The sequence below is a fragment of the Capricornis sumatraensis genome, chromosome 15 (assembly GCF_032405125.1).
Source record: "Capricornis sumatraensis isolate serow.1 chromosome 15, serow.2, whole genome shotgun sequence".
Classification (NCBI taxonomy): Eukaryota; Metazoa; Chordata; class Mammalia; order Artiodactyla; family Bovidae; genus Capricornis; species Capricornis sumatraensis.
The window spans coordinates 55,706,872-55,720,096 of NC_091083.1; the positions used below are offsets into that span (position 1 = coordinate 55,706,872).

A 13,225-nucleotide genomic window follows, 5' to 3' on the forward strand; every position below is an offset into this window, starting at 1 on the left:
AGATTTTGAATTGGGTCCTGGGACAGAAAAAGAACATTAGTGGAAAAACAGGTGAAATCCAAATAAATACAGTATTTCAGTTAATAATACTGGATGAAGATTAATTTCTTAGTTTTGATGATTGTTCTATGGATATCATAAGGTGAATGGGTGAGTGGTATATGGGAACTCTCTGTACTATTTATGCAACACTTCTATAAGTTTAAAGTTATCTCAAAATATAAAGTTTAAAAAATCAATCGCTCTATCTTTTACTATCAAGATGTGGGATCTTTCACTCACACATCATTTTGTATTGGTCATCTGGAAAGTTCACTGAGTTATGAACATACACCAAATGTCAACACATTTCTTATACAAGCAGTTTTCTCTTTTGTTTTAGCTTTGGCTGTGCCTCATGGCATGTGGGATCTTTAGTTTCCTGACCAGGGATTAAACCTGTGCCCCCTGCAGTGGAAGCAGAGTCATAACCATTGGACTCCCAAAAATCACATTGGTAACATCTCCATTGATCTCATCAGAAAAGTATTTAACTACTGAGAAACTGCCATTGTCATGGTGATGGATGTAACTTTTCCAAAATTTCTATTTTTACTTGAAAACTAAAAATTTATCCTTGGCAACAACAACAACAATGTAGGATTATTGCTGAATAAATTGTTGGTTTGGGGTGGATAGAACATTTCAACAAGGGTTCTTGGGTGAAATAAAGAATAAAGAAGGGTTTTCCTGATGGTCCAGTTGTTAAGAATCCTCCTGCCATTGCAGGGGGTGTGGATTAGATCTCTGGTCTGGGAAGATTCCACGTGCCATGGGGCAACTAAGTCTGTGCACCCCAACTACTGAGCCTCTGTGCCTGGAGCTTGTGCTCTGCAACAAGAGAGTGAAATTTGCTCAGTCGTGTCCAGCTCTTTGCAACTCCATGGACTAATACAGTCCATGGAATTCTCCAGGCCAGAACACTTTCTCTTCTCCAGGGTATCTTCCCAACCCAGGGTCTGAACCCAGGTCTCCCTCATTGCAGGTAGATTCTTTACCAGCTGAGCCACCAGAAAAGCCCAAGAATCCTGGAATGGGTAGCCTATCCCTTCTCCAGCGGATCTTTATGACACAGGAATCAAGCAGGGGTCTCCTGCATTGCAGGCGGGTTCTTTACCAACTGAGCTAACAAGAGAAGCCACCGCAAATAAGCAGCTTGTGCACCAGAACTAGAAAGTAGTCCCCATTTGCCGCAACTAGAGAAAGCCTGCACACAACAAGGAAGACCCAGAGTAGCTAAAAATAAATAAATGAATAAATGAATAAATAAATAAATATTTTTTAAAAAAGAATAAAGGAAATTCTCAGTAGCAGCATATAGTAGTGGTGATGGCGTGTGTGTGTGCTCAGTTGCTAAAGTTGTGTCTGACTCTTGTGACCCCATGGACTGTAGTCTGCCAGGCTCCTCTGTTCATGGGATTTCCCAGGCAAGAATACTGGAGTGGGTTGCTATTTCTTTCTCCAGAGGATCTTCCTGACCCAGGGATCGAACCCGGGTCTCCTGCATTGCAGGTGGATTCTTTACTGCTGAGCCACCAGGGAAATCTGCATATAGTAGCAATAGTATGCAATTGTTAGTGGTATAGTAATTATCTGAAACACTCCTTTCCAAATAACTTGGAAAAAATACTCCAACTCACTTTCACACTTTTCTGAGGGAGGGATGGGTACAGGACCCTGAGCAAAGGCACGGGGCACTGGACTTCCCCCCAGGTTGATAATATTGCGACACAAAATATGAGGTCTCAGACATGGGACTGGCAAGGTAGAGGGCAATTGGGTCATGAACAATTCTTTTGTAAGCCCAATTCAGAACACTTGGTTTTATTCCAACTGGGAATGGGAATCAATGAATATCAACGACGAGGAGTCACAGGGTCACGTTTGTGTTTTAGAAAGGTCCCTGGCAGCAGAGGGAATGGAGATGTGAGGAGCCAAGAAAAGGCTGGGAGCACAGGCAGAAGATCCTGACAGTGATCTTGGTACAGTGTTATTCGGAGCAGAGGTCCAAGGGAAAGAGAAAAGAAGACTAAGAAATATTTAGTAGACAGGCTCGGATTTAGTGATTCATTGGATGTGAGGGGTGGTAGTGATGACAGAAAAATGTGGGATGACTTTCAGGCTTCAGACTTGAATGACTGGATGACTGGTGGTTCCCATAAAAGAGATGAGAAAAGATGATGTGAGTTTGGTTGGATAGCTGTTGAATTTGAGAAGCAAATTTGATACTTAGTTGAAGATGTCAAGTGAAGCTTGGGGCAAGGTTGGACTGGCAATAGCCCTGGGGTCTTACTGGGTTACAGTGAGATAAAACCATCCTGCAAGATTGCCTTACATAGATCTGGCAGAATGGGGGGAGCAGTGATCTCGTGGGGAACTTGTGCCCATCAGAATGTGTGATGGAAAGACCCATGAAGGGGACCTAGGCGGACATGGTTGGCTAGCTTATTCTGCACAGTGCCAGGATCCCACTGGTTGAAGCACTGGCTTTCCAATAATTAAACATTTCATACTTATCCACAATCACAACATTGTGCACATTGGCAATGGTACCTCAAAATCCCAAAGAACAGAAAAATCCATGGCTTTTTCTTCCTCAGCCCGAGGCACTGTCTTTCTGGGAATACTTCCATAGGGCATGCCCATTAGCACCTTGTGTTGAGACAGAATGACACAATTACATGTGGAGGAGATACAAACACACAGAAATGTGTACACAGTGGGTAAAATCCCTTCTCAGAGCAGGAACACTCATTTAAAAAGAATAAAATTAATCACTTTCATGATTTAAAATAGTATATACTCATTGCAGAAAATGTGAAAAAGTATAGAAGAGTGTTTAAAAAATTACCTATCACTTTCACATCTTAAAGATGATTGATAGCTATTCATATATTTTCTTTGAAAGTTTCTGAGTTTTATGTATGCTTTAGCTTGGTTATTTAGCTTACTATTATTTTATGACCAACTCCTTATAGCATACAGTATTTTTCAAAATAAAATGACTTCAAATACCTAATCACATGTATGTACCCTAAATCTATTTTAAAAATCCCGTATTGTTGGATTAATTAGAGTATTTCAAGTTCTTTGAGTATTTCAAGTTCTTTGTTCTTTGTTGTTGTTGTTTAGTCACTAAGTCATGTCCCACTCTTTGAGACCCTACAGACTGGACATGGAAACTGTCCTTCACTATCTCCTGGAGTTTGCTCAAACTCATGTCCACTGAGTCAGTGATGCCATCCAACCATCTCATCCTCTCTCGCCCTCTTCTCCTCCTGCCCTCAATCTTTCCCAGCATCAAGGTCTTTTCCAATGAGTCAGCTCTTTGTATCAGGGGGCCAAAGTATTAGAGTTTCAGCTTCAGCAACAGTCCTTCCAATGAGTATTCAGGAGTGATTTCCTTTGAGATTGACTGGTTTGATCTCGCGGCAGTCCAAGGGACTCTCAAGAGTCTTCTCCAGCACCACAATTCAAAAGCATCAATTCTTCAGCACTCAGGTTTCTTTATGGTCCAACTCTCACATCTGTATGTGACTACTGGAAAAACCATAGCTTTCACTATATGGACCTGGTGGTATCATTTTGTCAGCAAAATGATATCTCTGCTTTTTAATTTGCTGTCTGGGTGTACATAATTCTGTTATCTATCTAGATATATACATATATATATATATATATATATGCCTTGATTCATGTTGCTATTTATTAAAAAATCAGAATTATATTAAATTTACATATTGATTTAGAAAGAATTGATCTTTTTTAAATGATATTAAGTCTTACCTTCCACGAATGTGCCTCCTGTTTATTTGGTGATATTTTTGTCCTGCCTTGCTTTATAGTATTCCTCATAGAAATCTACTTTGTTAAATTTATTGCTAGTTATTTTATAGATTTATTACTATTTTGAGTATGAACATTTTAAATTTAATTTCAAACTTGATACTGAGAATGTAGAAAATATCACTGATGTTTGTTTATTTAAAATGACTCTCAGTTCAGTTCAGTCCCTCAGTCATGTCCAACTCTTTGTGACCCCATGGACTGCAGCATGCAGGCTTCCCTGTCCATCACCAACTCCTGAAGCTTGCTCAAACCCATGTCCATCGAGTCGGTGATGCCATCCAACCATCTCATCCTCTGTTGTCGCCTTCTCCTGCCCTCAGTCTTTCCCAGCATCAGGGTCTTTTTCAGTGAATCAGCTCTTCGCATCAGGTGGCCAAAGTATTGTAGGTTCAGCTTCAGCATCAGTTCTTACAATGAATATTCAGGAGTGATTTCATTTGAGATTGACTGGTTTGATCTCGTTGCCGTCCAAGGGACTCTCAAGAGTCTTCTCCAACTCCACAGCTCAAAAGCATTGATTCTTCGGTGCTTAGCTTTCTTTATAGTCCAAATCTTCTCCTGTGAGAACTCCAAAATTACAACTCGCTGCTAAATAACTGTTGATAGGAGAATGTTCAGTTCAGTTCAGTCGCTCGGTTGTGTCTGACTCTTTGCGACCCCATGAACCACAGTAAGTCAGGCCTCCCTGTCCATCACGAACTCCTGGAGTCCACCCAAACCCATGTCCATTGTGTTGGTGATGCCATCCAACCATCTCATCCTCTGTCATCCCCTTCTCCTCCTGCCCTCAGTCTTTCCCAGCATCAGGGTCTTTTCAAATGAGTAAGCTCTCCGCATCAGGTGGCCAAAGTATTGGAGTTTCAGCTTCAACATCAGGCCCTTCAGTGAACATCCAGGACTGATCTCCTTTAGGATGGACTGGTTGGATCTCCTAGCAGTCCAAGGGACTCTCAAGAGTCTTCTCCAACACCACAATTCAAAAGCATCAATTCTTTGGCACTCAGCTTTCTTTATAGTCCAACAATCACATCCATGCATGACCACTGGAAAAACCATAGCCTTGACTAGATGGACCTTTGTTGGCAAAGTAATGTCTCTGCTTTTTAATATGTTGTCTAGGTTGGTCATAACTTTCCTTTCAAGGAGCAAGCGTCTTTTAATTTCATGGCTGCAGTCACCATCTGCAGTGATTATGGAGCCCAGAAAAATAAAGTCAGCCACTGTTTCCACTGTTACCCAATATATTTGCCATGAAGTGATAAGACCGGATACCATGATCTTAGTTTTCTGAATGTTGAGCTTTAAGCCAACTTTTTCACTCTCCTCTTTCACTTTTGTCAAGAGGCTCTTTAGTTCTTCACCTTCTGCCATAAGGCTGGTGTCATCTGCATATCTGAGGTTATTGATATTTCTCCTGACAATCTTGATTCCAGCTTGTGCTTATTCCAGCCCAGCATTTCTCAAGATGTACTCTGCATATAAGTTACATAAGCAGGGTGACAATATACAGCTTTGACGTACTCTTTTTCCTATTTGGAACCAGTCTGTTGTTCCATGTCCAGTTCTAACTGTTGCTTCCTGACCTGTATACAGGTTACTCAAGAGGCAGGTCAGGTGGTCTGGTATTCCCATCTCTTTCAGAATTTTCCACAGTGTACTGTGATCCACACAGTCAAAGGCTTTGACATAGTCAATAAAGCAGAAATACATATTTTTCTTGAGCCCTCTTGCTTTTTTGATGATCCAGAGGATGTTGGCAATTTGATCTCTGATTCCTCTGCCTTTTGTAAAACCAGCTTGAACATCTAGAAGTTCATGGTTTACATATTGCTTAAGCCTGGCTTGGACAGTGTTGGATCCCACCCAAAAAGATACCCCACGTCCAAGGGCAAAGGAAAAGCCCCAGCAAGATGGTAGGAGGGGCTAAATCACGTTTAGAATCAAACCCCATAGCCATCAGAGATGCCTGGAGGGCTCAAACAAAACCGTGTGTACACCAGGAGACCCTACAGAGACTGAGCCAGACCTTCCTTTGAGTGTTTGAGTGTCTCCTGTGGAGGTATGGGTCAGCAGTGGCCTGCCTCAGAAGCAGGGGCTCTGGGTACAGCAGACTTGGGTATGGCATAAGCCCTCTTGGAGGAGGTTGCCATTAACCCCACCATAGAGGTGCCAGAACATACAAAAGACTGGGGAAACAGACTCTTGGAGGGCACAAACAAAACCTTGTATGCACCAGGACCCAGGAGAAAGGAGCAGTGACCCCATAAGAGACTGAACCAGACCTGCCAGTGAGTGTCTAGGAGCCTCCAGCAGAGGTGTGGGTTGGCAGTGGCCTGCTACAAGGTCAGGGGCACTGAATGTGGCAGCCCCTGCACAGGATCTTTTGAAGGAGGTCACGATTATCTTCATTACCTCCATACCTTCATTACCTTATATCACCATAGTTTGGCCTCAGGTCAAACAACAGGGAGGGAACACAGCTCCGCCCATCAACAGGAAGTTGGATTAAAGTTTTACTGAGCATGGCCCTGCCCATCAGAACAAGACCCAGTTTCCCCAACAGTCAGTCTCTCCCATCAGGAAGCTTCCATAAGCCTCTTATCCTTATCCATCAGAGGGCAGACAGAATGAAAACCACAATCACAGAAAATGAATCAAACTGATCACGTGAACCACAGCCTTGTCTGACTCAATGAAACTATGAGCTATGCCATGTAGGGCTACTCAAGATGGACTGGTCATGGGGGAGAACTCTGACATGGTCCACTGGAGAAGGAAATGACAAGCCACTTCAGTATTCTTGCCTTGAGAACCCCACAAACAGTATGAAAAAGAAAAAAATGACTCTAGTCATCCCCATATATTTTTTTTATTAATTCAAGAAACTTTTGATGCACTCATTGGTACTTTGGGGTATATGATAATATCATCTGCAAATTTAAAGAATTTTGTATTTTTTGCATAAAATGTATAAGTTTATTTTTCTTTACTTATTGCATTAGGTAGAAATTTGAAAATAAAGTTGAAAAGTGCTGGGATGGGCATTCCATATTGCTCATGATTTTTACTAACACAGGCTTTATTGTTTAGTATTTAATGTAACATTTGTTTTTTAATTTATAGGTTCATAATTTTTAGGTAATTCACTCCTATTTCTTTTTGCTTGCTTTAAAATTTATATTCTTATTGGGAAATATATTGTATATAAAATAGTATATACATATGTATATGTATATATGTCTGATCATAATGAAAAGAAAATTAACTAGTGTATATTCACTACCTAGTTTAAGAAACAGAATACCACCTGGTTTTCACAACACCTTGGATAAGCCCCTTCTAATCCACAGAAATTGTGAAATAAATGTTTGTTTTTTTAGTAAAAATTTCAGGATACCTTTCTTACTCAGCAATAGATAACTAATACAAACTCAAAGAAAGACATGAGCAGGAAAGAAACTATTAGTTTATGAGTAGAAATTAGGGATGTGGAAAATAGAGATACATAAGACACAGGCCTGAAAGGTGAATGTTTACAGTAGTCCTCATCATAGTCCTCAGCTGGAAACAACCCAAATATTCATGGACTGGTGAACAGATAACAAACTATGGTACATCCATACAATAGGATATGACTACTAAGTCGCGTCAGTCGTGTCCGACTCTGTGCAACTCCATAGATGGCAGCCCACCAGGCTCCCCCGTCCCTGGGATGCTCCAGGCAAGAACACTGGAGTGGGTTGCCACTTCCTTCTCCAATGCATGAAAGTGAAAAGTGAAAGTGAAGTCACTCAGTTGTGTCCGACTCTTAGCGACCCCACAGACTGCACCCTACCAGGCTCCTCCATCCATGGGATTTTCCAGGCAAGAGTACTGGAGTGGGGTGCCATTGCCTTCTCCAACAACAGGATATTACTCAGCAATAAAGGGACAAACTATTTGATACATGCAACAACATGGATGAATCTCATTGACACTGTGCTAAATGAAAGAGGCCAGGCACAAAAAAGCTACAGAGTGCATGATTCTATTCATATGATATTCTGGAAAAGGCAAAAATTTAGGGTCAGAAATTAGATCACTGCTCGTCAAGGGCTGGAGGTAAGGAGAGATTTCTTGCAAACGGGACAATGGGGAACTTTCTGGGTGATAGAGTTGTGGTGATAGTTACTTGACTCATTTTGTCAAAACTTAACAAACTGTATACTTTAAAAGAGTGAAGTTTACAATATGTAAATTATGTCCTCCTCAACGTGAATTAAAAAAAAGACAGGCCAGAGAATCAACAAAGCCAGTTGTTTATTTAATAAAATAACTAAAAGAGACAAACCTTCAATGTAAATGAAAGAGGAAAAAAATTACACTATCATGCAAAAGGGAATATAACTTCAGATACATGAGTTATTAAAAAAGAAAGAAACCGTGTTATTTAACTTTAAGCCAATATATGTTAACATGTAAATTGAAATGGAAAGTTCAGGAGACTGATTACATGTGAGAATTATGTGGGTAATATAATTGGGGAGAAGCAGATGGAGGACTTGAACGTGCATGTAACTTTTTATTCTTAATAGAAGGTGAGTGGGCTCATTCTTTATACCTTTCTAAATATCTGAAATTTTTAATAGTTAGGTTTAGAAGAAGTATCAATATAAGGCTTCTCTGTACTGGAGAGTGACAATGGCTTGAGAATATAGGATGAAGTGGACTAACTCATAATCCTTGAGTGCTGCCTATGTGAATCCTAGAGCAGAACTTACAAGGTATTTTAAAGAATTATTTAGTCTAATTAATTAATGTACACCAGCAATGTACACCCTGGCTGCACACTAGGATCCCCTGGGGAACTGGATCCAATGTCTGCTGCTGTGCATCAAATTACCATACAACTGTCTCTTGGTTTCTGCAGGTCAGGAACCTGGGTTTGGTTTATCTGGGTCCTTTAGTCTCATCTGTAGGCCTGGTGGGGAGGATCTGATTCCAGATTAACTAACATGGTTACTGGCAAGATTTAGTTCCTCGTGGGTTGTTGGACTGAGGGTCACAGTTCCTTACTGGCTCTTGTCCAAAGGTCACATCAGTTCCTTGCCAGTGGGCTTCTCCAGTCTGGCAGATTGCTTCATCAAATCATGTGAGCCAAGAAGGGAATCAAGAGAGAATGCCAGATGGAAGTCATGGTTTTTTATAAGCTAGTCTTGTAAGTGACAGTTTGTTTTTTGGGTTATATTCTATTTGTTAAAAGCAAGCCACAAAGTCTAGCCTTTACTCAAGTGAGGGGATTATACAAAGGCATGATATCAGGAAAGGGGGATCATTGGGGGCAATCTGAGATGCCTGCCTTCCATAGGAGCATTTAACATAGGGGTAAAATTTCATCACCATAAAATTTCACCAAATTCACAGGTCCAGTCCATACTCAAGAGAAGGAAATTCTACACAAGTGTGGGTCACTGGGGGTCATTTTAGGGTTCTGTCAACCAAAGATAGACGAAGACTTCTTAGATTGGACACAAAAAACACGAATCATTTAAAAAAAGTAATTAGTCTGTGGCTTCCCTGTGGTTCAGTGGTTAAGAATTCAGCTTGCAATACAAGGACACTGGTTCGATCCCCGGTCTGGGAAGATCCTACATGCTCTGGGGCAACTGAGCCCATGTGCCACAACTAATGAGTGTGCACCCTGGAGTCCACAAGCGGCAACTACTGAAGCCAAGCACCACAGCTACTAAAGCCCGCATGCCTAGAGCCTAAGCCCTGCAACAACAGAAGCCATCACAGTGAGAAGCCCCTGCATGGCAACCAGAGTAGCCCCAGCTCGCAGCGAGAGAAAGCCCACGTGTAGCAACGGAGCCCAGCACAGCCAGGATAAGTAAACAGGTGTCTTTTCAAGTGATAATTTGAACTTCATCAAAATTACAGCTTTCTGCTCTTTGAGAAACACCATTCAGTTCAGTTCAGTTCAGTTCAGTTCAGTTGCTCAGTCGTGTCCAACTCTTTGCGACCCCATGAACCGCAGTACGCCAGGCCTCCCTGTCCATCACCAACTCCCGGAGTCCACCCAAACCAATGTCCATTGAGTCGGTGATGCCATCCAACCATCTCATCCTCTGTCTTCCTCTTCTCCTGCCCTCAATCTTTCCCAGCATCAGAGTCTTTTCAAGTGAGTCAGCTCTTCATATCAGGTGGCCAAAGTATTGGAGTTTCAGCTTCAACATCAGACTTTCCAATGAACACCTAAGACTGATCTCTTTTAGGATGGACTGGTTGGATCTCCTTGCAGTCTGAGGGACTCTCAAGAGTCTTCAACACCACAGTTCAAAAGCATCAATTCTTCGGCGCTCAGCTTTCTTTATAGTCCAGCTCTCACATCCATACATGACCACTGGAAAAAACATAGCATTGACTAGACGGACCCACTACCCTAATGGAGGGCATTTTGAGATACCCTACATTCTCATCTGTGGTTGTCCAACCTGTCATCAAGTCCTCTCTGTTCTATTCTTTCCCTGTCTCTCTCTCTCTTCTTTCTTCCATCCTATTCCAATACAGCTTCCTAAACACCTGCCAATCAAATCAAGGTACTCTTGCCTGGACAGTTAAGGTCTTGCCATCTTCACTAGAAAGCACCAATCACTAAATTTTCATTTTTTTCAAACAAATGTCCACTGGATATGAAATACTTACAAATTATATTAATTTACATAAATTATACAAGATGTAAGGTTTTCTTTGAGAAGAAAAAATCCTCAGTATTTTAAAAATTATTCATCTTCCCTAACACACAGCCTTCTTGGACCATTGTACAGCAAAACTCTAGAGATGTCTCATAGGTTTACAGCATTTAAATGTACTCTCTTCTCATGGAAGTAAATCCGTTTGGAATCAAAAACTCCCAAGAAAAAAGCAGAGTCTGTGAAGATAAAATTCCTCCCTGACTACTGCAGAAAACTCTCACTTCCTAGGTTATGGAGAGGAGAAGTGAAACTTAACTTCTGACAATATTTTCCACTTGAAGAGAACCAGATTTGTTTCAAGAGCATTTGCATACATTTTCCAGAAGGTTAAAATCCTTTTCTTTGTATGGGAGAGTGACAGTGGCTTAAGGCTATAGGACAAAGTGGACTGACTCATAATCCTTGATTTTCAGGTGTGCACTCTTTAGGTTATGTAGAAAAGAATTAAATGGTTTTGTAAGTAATATAACACTTCTTTCCTACCGAGTATTAATACTATTATAATAGATCCTCAATGTTTTCTAACTAATTTGATTTAATTAACATTCTGTGGAAGTCTTTTAATTTCATGAAAAATAGATATTCAGGAAAGTTTCCCAAGGATGTGACTACAGATAGAATTGACTCTAATATTCTCATGGAATTATTTGTAATAAAGTAGGAATCAGTAACCTATCACAGAGCTGATTAATAAATCTGGAAGAAAAACTACTAAATTCATAAATATCATTACCCTCTAAGCTGTAGAGGTAATCCGCTGGTGTGCCCAGCACTAGTGCCAGGAGGTTCAGACGGGACAATAGCAATTACTGTGCTGAGTGCTAGTGTACCACAGTCACCCCTGGAAAGGGTCCCAGGACAGCACTCTGGAAACCTGGGATCTCATTCACCACAAGTTTATCATGTAGATTTGCACAGGTCATTTGCTCATTTTTTTGTCTCTCTATTACTCATTTATAGGTAAGGATCTACCTACATCCATAATAAGATTGTATCTGGGAGAGCAGTGAGAAGTGCTATTCAAAGGCAGGGTTTCTTTGGGGTAATAAATTATAATGTAATGCATTCTCTGTCTCTTTTTTTTTTCAGGGTAAAAGAAAACACCTCACTGAAGTATTAATTCTTGACTAATCTCAAAGTAAAATAAAAGGTAGAAAAATGTAGGGTCCACATATTCATTCAGACATGCAAGTATTCTGGTTCCATTCTTCGTACTGGGTTCTCTGGGCAATTGATGTGAGCCTCAAATTAAAAACAAATGATGGAGTCTTTGTAAAACAGAGTATTTGTTTCATATAAATGAAGATGGAAGTCATGATAAGCCTCATAACACTATCCAGAGTTATAGGCAGTTCTTTTCTTACCTCTGGGATTATGACTAGACCAAATATTAAGCCAAAAAGGACAAGGTTAACTCCATACATCCATCGGAGGAAGATGAAATATGATGCCACCGAAGAGCCAAAGTGACCTGCAGAGAAGATGACAGTGGGTGTAAGTGCTGCAGGAGGAGGGTGTAACACTGCCAAGCACTGTGTGTGTGTGATGGATATGATCTTCATGTCAGTCTGTGGAACACACATCTCTCTCTCTCTCTTTTTTTTTTTAATAAAAAGGACCGATCTGCCTGAGTTCCTACAATCAGAAAGTGAAGAAGCACAATTTAAATTCTGGTCTAACTTGTCCAAAGCCCATTCCTTTTTCTAATACAACAGAACCTATGATAAACTAACCAGTTGGTCCAGAACACAGTCCAAACCCTTGGAAAACCCTTCAGCAAACCAACTAAAAACAGTGACACCAAAATACTCACTTTCAATGTCCTTGATCTTCATTTCCCAGGGGATACATTGAGTCTTGAAATTATCAAAGTCTCTTTTAAACTTGACCCATTTCTGAAATTAAACAGACAACGCCCTCAGTTTATTAACATGCTGCTTTGGGGCTTGGAGGTGCATGTGGATGCTGACATGTTAACACGAGGTCAACAGGTGAGGGAGGCTGTCACGTTGGAGCTATTGAGACCAGGCTGTCTGAGGTGGATGCTCACATCATCACTTTCAAAGTTAGGTGTGAGTGAGAGAGAAGCCAGGGCAACACAATATCTTGCAATTTTCTATAATGCTGATAAAATTTCAGGTTTGGACAGTTTACATATAAACTTAGAAAGTCTATTTTTAATTTCTGATTAGGGGAATCAAATTGGTTTAGCAAACTCTTATATAACTTCCTTCATCTAAAACCAAAAATTCAAGGGAAAAAAAGAATCTCACACCTACAATTGGCAGACAGTCGAGTGCCTTAATCTGATAGGAACTGTTGTTAAACTATAAGACTGAAGGCAGTGGTAAAGAGATCTCAGCCCCAGGTTTCCCACTCTTCTTCCAGTGAAACGGCAGCCTGTTTTTTGTTTTTATTTTTTTATCCCTGCTAACATTAGTTAGGAAGGCATTATGTCCCTTTCCAGGGTCTACTCCAGATCCAACACTCACTTTTTACCAGTCAGAAACCTGAGCAGCTGTCTGCTGGCTGCATGAAAATCTGTCAACTCTTTCAGGGGATGCTCTTCAACAGTCCTCCCCCTGAAAATAAATCCATTTGGA

The 13,225-nt window shown here is 40.8% G+C and overlaps 1 protein-coding gene across 1 annotated transcript in view; it reads right to left on the reverse strand.

Annotated features, from left to right (window-relative positions):
• Nucleotides 1–13,225, reverse strand: part of TMC2 (transmembrane channel like 2) — a 100,660-nt gene that overhangs the window by 37,579 nt on the left and 49,856 nt on the right. Inside the window, exons 5-7 of the mRNA XM_068986774.1 lie at nucleotides 12,436–12,517; nucleotides 11,987–12,093; nucleotides 2,593–2,691 (exon numbers count right to left, since the gene is read on the reverse strand). Coding sequence (XP_068842875.1) covers nucleotides 2,593–2,691; nucleotides 11,987–12,093; nucleotides 12,436–12,517 — 288 coding nt within the window. The remainder of the gene's footprint in view (nucleotides 1–2,592; nucleotides 2,692–11,986; nucleotides 12,094–12,435; nucleotides 12,518–13,225) is intronic.